The 9910-nt window shown below is 37.7% G+C and overlaps 1 protein-coding gene across 1 annotated transcript in view; it reads left to right on the plus strand.

The window, feature by feature from the left end:
* The window catches only part of LOC132376106 (splicing factor, proline- and glutamine-rich-like), an 83551-nt gene extending 73848 nt beyond the window's left edge, over positions 1-9703 (plus strand). The window contains exons 2-4 of the mRNA XM_059941637.1: positions 541-907; positions 1369-1555; positions 9321-9703. Coding sequence (XP_059797620.1) covers positions 541-907; positions 1369-1555; positions 9321-9334 — 568 coding nt within the window. The 3' untranslated portion in view covers positions 9335-9703. The remainder of the gene's footprint in view (positions 1-540; positions 908-1368; positions 1556-9320) is intronic.
* Positions 9704-9910: the final 207 nt, after the last annotated feature.

Here is a 9910-nt window from a genome sequence, read left to right on the forward strand (position 1 = left end):
AAGATCTTCTTTTCAATTCTTTTGCATATATACCCAGAAGTGGGATTGCTAGATCACAGTAATTTTTTTGCGGAATCTCCATACTGTTTTCCATGCAGCTGCACCATTGTCTATTCTTACCAGTAGTGCCCAAAAGTTCTAGTTTCTCCACATCCTTGTCAAACACTTATTATCTGTCTTGTTTTGTTTTGTTTGATAGTGGCCATCTTAATGAGTGTGAGGTGATATCTCACTGTGGTTTTGATTTGCATTTCCCTAATGATTAGTGATGTTGAGCATCTTTTCATATGCTAATTGGCCATTTGTATACCTTCTTTGGAGAAATTTATATTTAAAGTCTTTTGCCCGTTTTCAAATTGAGTTATTTGTTTTGTTTTGTTTTTTGGTTGTCGTTGAGCTGTAGGAGTTTTTAAATATATTCTGGGTATTAACCCCTTGTCAAATATATGGTTTGCAAATGTATTTTCTCCCATTCTGTAGGCTGCCTTTTCACTCTGTTGGCTATTTTCTTTGCTGCCCAGAGGTTTCTTCTTTTTTTAGTTCAGCCTGGCTCCTCCTCAGAGACCACCCCTCAACCTGTCCCCTCCCACTTTCCTGGCCTGCGCTCCCGCCCCCGCCCTCGACCCCGCCCTCGACCCCGCCCCCGCCCCCGCCCTCGCCCTCTCGGGACAGACCTCACCTCAGCCCGTGGTCTCCGCGCCCGCGCCGGGGACGCTGCGGACCGCTCGGCGTGCGACGGTTCTGGCTTCCCGGCCTGCGCCTCTGGGCTCCCGCCCGCTGCCACCCGCGCCAGGACCAAAGGCCGGGACGAGGAGGAGGAGGAGAAGGAGGGGGAGTGCAGGGTCTGGGTCGGGGAGACGCTCACGCCGGGAACTCACTCGGGCCCGCGGCTGCGCGCCACCACCAGGCAAGTCAGCTCCTTCCAGGCTCCCAGTCCTAAGGACCCTCCAGAGGTTTCTTCTATTTATGACATTTTTCATACTTCAGTTGGGCTCCTAATTTAGATCCATGTTACTCACTCTCCTTTGCACACCTCCTTAAGCTTGGCATTACCATGTCTTCCCTTTCTTCCTTATCTTCTATAGCGTCTAACATACGATTATATACTGAGTGGAAACTCAGTAGCTGAGTTACCAAACTGAATGACTTAAAACTGTCACATCATCACTTCCAGTTTTGACTTCATATCAAGGGCCCAGGCCCCTGTCTCCAAAGGCTTTCTGAACATCTCAAAACTGTATCACTGCCAACATATCAGGTCTTACAATGATCTTTCTTCCACTTTCTTCTTATCTAATCAATCATTAAGTCCTCTCTAGTTCTCCTGGACAATGAGTTTGAAATTGAACATTTCTTTTCCATTCACAGGGTCACTGTGAGGCAACCCTGACTGACATAGCCCCTCCCAACGCTATGTCCACAATCTGCTCTCAGCTGTGTTTCCAAACAACGAAAAGGTCAGCCCATTACTGTCTTATTCGGGAACCTATGGTGATTCCAGGTGCCTCTGAGAAAGTGAAAAATCTCCCTTGGGCTTTCATTTTGCCCTATGAAGGTGAGAAGTACAATTTAAACCCACGATCCCCAAAAGGGTCCCTCCACTTTGGCCAAATGATGTCCTTCGTTGGTCTCCAGAATGATGCCTCGTTCCTGCTTCTGTACCCTCACTGTCTCCTGGAAGCCTTTACCCCCTGACTTAAACATTTCAATTCCTTCCCTTCTCTCAAATCTGAACTCAAATATGCTTTTCGCTCTCCCCTGACAACTAACCAAAATCATCTTTGGCCTAACCTTTGAATTTCCTAAGCATCTCTGTATGTTTTAACACTCTGGGTTATACTTTCATTAATATAATAGTATTTTCCTTTGGAATATCAGTACTTTGTATTTTTCTTTGAGCAGTGAGGACCAACAAAATCAAAGTAATTTTTTAAATCCTGAGTTATAGAGTTTGGAAAAGTCAAGATACAATGATTTTTTGCCTCCACCATAGCTGTTCCAAAAAAAAAGGTTCAAAATGATTAACTTTGTAATAACCTTAGGCTGTATCTCCATAGACCTAAAACCCATAGATGTAAAAGCCATGGACTGGTATTCTTTGAATAAATTTTCAAAGTAATTAACTACCCCCAACAATCATGACCTGAGTGCTTGTGGAGTGTTGGACTCATAAACAATGTGCTGGGTGAGGAAGCAAAGACCCGTTATGAATTCTTGTTACTGACTCAGTCTGTGATCTTGGGCAGTTCACTTAACTTCTTGATATCCACCTCTCTATTTGCAAATGGGGATAAGATTGGGGTACAAGAGGTACTGCTTTTAGGAGCTTTTAGCCTATGATAGATGAGACATGAATTGTGGCATTAGGCTATGGCAAAGTTTCCCTTTTTTCTCTCGCAGAAAATAGGACATGCTTATTTATAGATAATCCATCTTATTCTGAAAAAAGTTTTAAGTCAGTGTTCAAAACATATATTATAAGACTTTAATTTTTTGAGTTAAAAAAAGCGTAAATAAGTAGTTGAAAAAATAAGAGAAAAGTAGAAAAAATAAGATGATGAAAAATAAGAGTGGAATTAACAGACAGAAAGTATGTCTTAAGAGTTGCAATTCACTTGCTACAGATGGACTGCAAATCTGACTCTGAGATTTCTAGCAGCCAGCTCAGGAGAGCATGATCAATTAAATGATTCACGAAGCCCATACGTTAAAACAAACCAACTGCTCCAAAGCGTAACTATTCTTGGTACTAAGATCAGAGGGAAATTTCCTTTTCTCAACACTGACACTCAAGTGATTAAGAGAAGCAGGCACGACAGTTGAATAAGTGACATAAAATTCTCCCCTTTAATGTTTTTGAGTTTTTTTTTTTAGTATTTCTTTTTCCATTCTATTTTTCAATAATAAAAAGTTGGCAGTAAGGCTATATTGGTCAAAACCTTGACTAGGTAAAAAATAATTTTTAGGAGAAATTTGAAAGGGACAAGTAGGGAGTAGCAAAGAAACACACCTAGAAGGAATAGGCCAAGAGTACAAAAAAGACAAGTTTTCAGAGCAAAGCAAGGATGAAATAGGAAGTCAGAAGCCATCTGGACAGACTGAGTGTGGTGCCAAAGCCCTGAAGTAGCACACTTTTACTCAAAAGTTAAGGAAAATGAGTTTGTACTTGGGACAAGGTTGTCATATAATTATAATGAATAAATTATTTTAATAGCTACATTTAGTAAAATCTCTCCTGTGATTTCATTTCATTTATACTATTTCTAGAAAAAAATGATATATTTATTTATCCTGTAATTAATTGGCCTGAAAGGACTTCTACACTAAGGCTACAATTAGCTTTGATCGTAAGTCCATTATGAAGGAAGTAAAAGCAACATGAAAGTGACCAAATGACATGAACAGGCAATTCAAAAAAGAAGAAATATGTATTTGCATGGCCTTTTGCATGGCCAATATGCATAAAATATTCTTTCAGTTTTACTAGAAATACGAATTACAAATGCACATTAAAGCATCAGTGATATATTAGTGTCATCTATCAATTAAAATTACACAGTAATTTTTATTTTAAATGATAATACACGGCATTGATCTCTCATACTCTACTGGTGGCAGCTGTAAACTGACACAGCTTTTATAGAGTAGTTTGGCAATACATATGAAAATCTTTAAAAATCAACATGCACTTTAATTTAGCAATTCCACTTCTAGGAGTTTATTCTTAGGAAATAATTTAGAACAATGCCAAGGATGTTCATTGCAGTATTTTAAGTGATTCATAAAAATATAAAGGCTAAGAAATTACAACAATGAGGAATTTCTTTACTAAATTATAATTCATCCATAGAACAGAATCTATGTATTCGTAAAAGCTGAAGGTATCACAGTAGAACTGTTGTCCTGGTAAGATGTTCATGATGTATTATTTTGTGTTAAAATCAAGTTATATTAAGATATACTGTAAAGCTATAGTAATTAAGACAGTGTGGTAGTGGTAGAAGGTTAGACAAATAGATTGGCAGAATGAACTAGAGAGACCAGAAATAGGTTCACATATAGACAATTGATTTTCAGTAAAGGTACAAAGCATTTGAAAGGGAAAAGAAAACACTTTCAATAACTGTTGCTAGAAGAACTACATGTCCTTAGGAAAAAAAATGTACCTCAGTCCCTACCTCACACCACACACCAAAAAAATAATTCAACATGGATGACAGACTTAAACAGAAAAGCCAAAACTATAAAGATTCTAGAAGAAAACATGAGAGAATATCTTTGCAATTTTGGGAGAGATTAATTAACTTAATCTTAGTTAAGTCACAAAAAGCACTAACCAGAAGAATAACATTGATAAATTGGACTTTATCAAAATGGCTTGTCATAAAAATACACCATTAAGAAAATGAAAAAGTGTACCATGGACTGGGATTAAACATTTGCAATCTATATATATGACAAAATACTTCTATATAAATATAAATATAATATAAATATATAAATAATGCCAAAAGTCAATATTGAAAAAGCAAACCAATTTTAAAAAAATGAGCAAAAGACTTGAGCAAATACTTCACAGAAGATATACAAATGGCCAATAAACACATGAAAATGTGCTCAGTAACATTAGACATTGGAGAAATGCAAATTAAAAGCACAATGAGATACCACCGCCTATCTACCAGATTGCTAAAATTTAAAAATGGAAAGTTAAATGTTGGTGAGTATACGTAGCAACTAGAATTCTAATAAAAAATTGCTGATGTAAGTGTAAAATGGTACAATCACTTTGGAAAGGAGTTTGGCAATTTAAAAAATGAAATTGAACATATATCTACCCAGTGACTCTGCAAATAAACTCCTTAGTTTTTACCCAAGAGAAATGAAAGCATATGTCCACAAAAAAACGTGCACGAGTATGTTCATAACAGCTTTATTCATATTAGCTACAAACTAGAGTCACCCAATGTTTGTCAACAGGTAAATGAATGAACAATTTGTGGTATACTCATACAATAGAATACTAGCCAGGAATAAGAAGGCATGAACTATGGATACATTTAACAACATGGAAGAATCCAGGAGATAACTACTAAGCAGAAGAAGTTACATGGAAAAGAGTATATACTTTTTGATTCCATTTATTTGAAGTATATGAACAAAACAATTCTATGGTGAAAAAAATAAAAACAGTGGTTACCTTTCATGAGGTGGATAAGGCTTGACTTGAAAGGGGCATGAGAAAACTTTTTGGACTGACAAAAATATTTCTTGATTGGTAATAGTTACGTAAGTGTGTACACTTGTCAAAACTCATCAAATGTACACTTAAAATCTGTACATTTTGGTCTTGCTTTCATGTGTTCCTTGGCTTGTAGCTACGTAACTCCAATCTCTGCTTGTCTCTTCAAATGGCCTTCTTCTCTGCACGTGTGTCTCAAATATCCTTTTCCTTTTTCTTTTTTAAAATTAATTAATCAGTTAATTATTTTTAAAATTTTATTTATTAATTTTTTTGGCTGCGTTGTGTCTTCGTTGCTGCATGTGGGCTTTCTCTAGTTGTGGCGAGCGGGGGCTACTCTTCATTGTGCTGCGTGGGCTTCTCATTGCGGTGGCTTCTCTTGTTGCAGAGCATGGGCTCTAGGCACGAGGGCTTCGGTAGTTGCGTCACGGGGGCCCTAGAGAGCTCGGGCTTCAGTAGTTGTGGCACACAGGCTTAGTTGCTTCAAGGCATGCGGGATCTTCCGGGACCAGGGATCGAACCTGTGTCCCCTGCATTGGCAGGCGGATTCTTAACCACTATGCCACCAGGGAAGTCCTCAAATATCCCTCTCCTTTTTCTGATAAGGATGCCAGTTATTTGATTTAGAGCTCACACTAAATCCAGGATGATCTTACCTGGAGATCATTAACTTAGTTACATCTGCAAAGAATCTATTTCCAAATAAGGTCACATTCACAGGTACAGAGGATTAGGACTTGGACATATCTATCTGGGGGACACAATTCAACCTAGGTGGCTTTGGTCATATATTAATGTTAATACTCAGACATTCTGCATTGGATGGTTATCTGTGTTCAGAGCTTCTCTAGCCATAAGAAGGAGGGTAAGATGGCCAACTTTTGAGGACATCTTGAGACAGTAGAACATGCATTGGCCACTTGGGCTGCTCCTGTTGTACTGCTGAAGCTGGGTACCAAAGTACAAGGATGGGGTGGGAATACATCCTTTCAGTCCACATAAGGGAGGACCCAGATGGTTAGAACCATGTCTATGCCCTTCTATGCCATCAGCATGAGCTGCATATTGCTTTGGGTGGTGGTGAGGCCCTAACCTCCCACCGCCCTCTGGCTAGAGATCTTACTTTTCTCCCTGATTGGGTCTTTGGAAATACCAGACAGCATTAAAATGTGCTTGAGTTTTTATGTATTCTCCATGAGTCTGTGCCTTAATGTAAAGGTACACTCTCATAGAGGCAATCTGTTTTACTCCTAAAATCGAGTTAAAAAGTTTGTAAGAGTGAGGTAGCCAATGAGAAAACAGTAAGTTCTTGACCCAGGAGTGATGAGGAAAAAGTGGCATTTGAGGAAGTTTTGTTGATTGGTACAGGAAAATCAGATGTAGTAGATGGAACACAGAGGGACCAAGGTGGCAAGGATGAGCCCCAAGAGAGGGGCCGAAGGTGGGCTTGAGGAGGTAAATTCAGGGCACAGAAAGACTGCACGGTGTGAAGGTGAGGAAAGAATGAAAAAAAACGAGCTCAAATCTGTATACTGGGGAGTCATGTAATTGTTGATAAGAAAAGGAAGCCTGCAATGATTGAGTTGTCTTCATTTTCATCCTTTGTTGGAGGTTCATTTGTTTTCCACTTATTTTGGCTTCATGTGGGCCTTGTAGGGCAGGTTAGCGCCTGATTTCACACTAATCATAATCACACTAATCTGCTATTGCCAAAATGTGACATATTCAATTTAGGATTCTGCCTGTTAGTTCTCACAAGCTCTGCTGGATCTTTGCTGTAACTCCCTCTTCTTCTTCTTCTTCTTTTTTTTTTTTTTGCTTATTAGTGTGTCATTTTACAGAGTGTTGCTCAGACCTCAGAGTTCCATGCCATCTGCAGGCTCTGCAGAGATCTATGCTTATGTACAGCTTGTCTGGTTAAAGTTGATTTGTATGTGTGTGTTTAATTGGTCGCTAAACTGTAGTGTTATAATGATCCAGAAACACATTTCAGTATTGGTGGCATGTTTTGTAGTATGAATAAAAATGACCCGCTCCACCTAAATTCAAGATGTTGCCCTATTTCTTTATTAGGTATGAGAAATAAATCAGACAAGTTGCAATTAACACTAATTCAACCAAGCCATTGAGTTTTGTTTTTAAAATCGAACGCTGCAGTGATCTCAGAGGCAATTTCGATGTTTGCTGAGGTACTGGTGGTATTTCATGTTCATGTTGTTTTATGAGTTTTCCATGAGTATTCTAGAAAAATCTTACCAGAGTGGTAAGAACTGATGACCAGTTCACTTCTGAGAAAGCTCAAGTGGTGTGTGGCCACACAGTGGATACTGCCTTTGGGCAGTAACTTCACCCACTTTTCTCAGCAGATCAAAGGTATAGGAGTCCCAGTTACCAGAGGTGGAAATCACAGAGAATGTTGGCATAAGTTTGCTTTAAAAGGGATTCTTCCCAAGGAGGGAGACACCAGGGTCAGCATTCAGAAGTTGTGGGTGTAGCATGGGAGCAGAGGCCAGTGAAGATGCCCTGCCTTTACTCAGGAAGTCAAAAGCTCTGATGAGAGAGTATCCATTTTCAAACTCCCACCAGCCTTGAAGAACATGAGGCCATCCCTATACAATACCAATCACATAGGAACTGTCCTATCCTCTCTTCTTGCTTTCCTCCTTACTCTGTATCCCCAACCCCCAACTTTGATTCCGATGGAGGAAGAGACCAGTTAGCATCAGATGAAAAGTGAAATGTAAATTAGTACATTGGACTAGACACGTTTTTGTATGCATGTGTTCGAGTGTGTTTTGTTTTTAACTCTTTATTTTGAATTGTTTTAGACTCAGAGGAAGGTACAAAAAGTAGTACATAGAGTCTCTTATACCCTTCACTCAACTTCCCCCAATAGTGACATCTTATTTAACAATATGAGAAACCAAGAAATTGACAATGGCATAATGTTAACTACAGACTACATTTGGTTTTCACTGAGTTTCATACGTACTCGTGTGTATGTGTTTGTGTGTAGTTCTGTGCAATTCAAGTATAAATTTGTGTAACCACCATCATAATCAGAGTACATCAGAATACAGAACTACTCTAACCCCATGAAGGAAATCTTGTGTGCTATACACTTATAGTCAGACTCTCCCCATCACATCCTTGTTCCTTGGAAATCACTAATTTGTTCTCCATTTCTACAGTTTTGTCATTTCGAGGATATCATATAAACAAAATCATATTTTATGTTACATTATGAAATTGCCTTTTTTCACTAAGCATAATGCCCTTAAAATCTATACAAATTGTTGCCTATATCAATAGTTTGTCTCTTTTTATTACTGAGTAGTTTTCCATTGTATGATTGTTCCAGAGTTTGTTTAACCATTCACCTGTTGAAAGATATTTGGGTTGTTTCAGTATTGGGCCATTACAAATAAACTTTCATGTATGCTATATACATTATGTACAAGTTATTGTATGAACATAAGTTTTCATTTGTCTGCAATAAGTGCCCAAGAGTTTCTGGGTTGCATGATAAGTGCATATTTAGTTTTATAGGAGAATGGCAAACTTTTCCAGAGTGGTCGTATCATTTTACATTCCCACCAGCAATGTATAAGAGATACAGTTTCCAGCAATGTATAAGAGATCCAGTTCCTCTGCGTCTTTGCCAGCATTTGGTATTATTTTTTAGCTTACCTATCCTAATAGGTATGTAGTAATATCTTGTGGTTTTACCTTGCATTTCCGTAATGGCTAATGATGTTGAAGATCTTTTTGTGTGCTTTTTGTCATCCATAACTCCTTTATGGTGAAATGTCTGTCATGGCTTTCATTCATTTTCTAATTAAATTTTTTTTTTACTGTTGAATTTTGAGATATCTTTATACATTCCAGATAAAAGTTATTTGTAAAACATAGTTTGCAAATATTTTCTCCCAGTCTGTAACCTATCTTCCCATTCTCTTAAAAAGGTATTTCACAGAACAAAAGATTTTAATTTTAATGAAGTCCAATTTATTACTTTTTTCTCTTAGAAACTGTGTTTTTGGATTCATGTCTAATACTCTTTTTTTTTTTTTTGTAGGTGAATGTTCATAGCAGCTTTATTCATAACAACCCCAAACTGGAAACAATGTAAATGCCTATTAACAAGTGAATGGATAAAAAGCATTATGGCATATCCTTACATTGGAACACAACTACTAGTAAAAAGTAACACACTATTTATTCACAGAAGATGTATGACTATCACAAGCAGTATGCTGAATAAAAGAAGTCAGACACAAAGGGCAAAATTAATTTATAATGGCAGTAAGCATATTAATGACTAACCAGGACAGGGTGTGTTTGGGGAGATTTGTTGACTGTAACAAGGGAATTTCGGGGGAACATAGAAATGTTCTGTATATTGATTGTTTATACAAGTGTATATATTTGTCCAAATTTATCAAAGTGCTCCCTTAAAACAGTGCCCATTATTATGTAATTTATATCTCAATTAAAAAAGAATGTAATAAATAGCAATATGCCTTCCATTCACTGCCCATAACTCCCTATATTCTGTAAACTGCCTTATTTTTATAATATCTCCATGTCTAATACTCTTAACCTAGCTCTATGCCCAGAATATTCTTCCTCTTGGGTTAGAACACTTAAATATTTATTTAATATACA

The sequence above is a fragment of the Balaenoptera ricei genome, chromosome 12, assembly GCF_028023285.1.
Source record: "Balaenoptera ricei isolate mBalRic1 chromosome 12, mBalRic1.hap2, whole genome shotgun sequence".
NCBI lineage: Eukaryota > Metazoa > Chordata > Mammalia > Artiodactyla > Balaenopteridae > Balaenoptera > Balaenoptera ricei.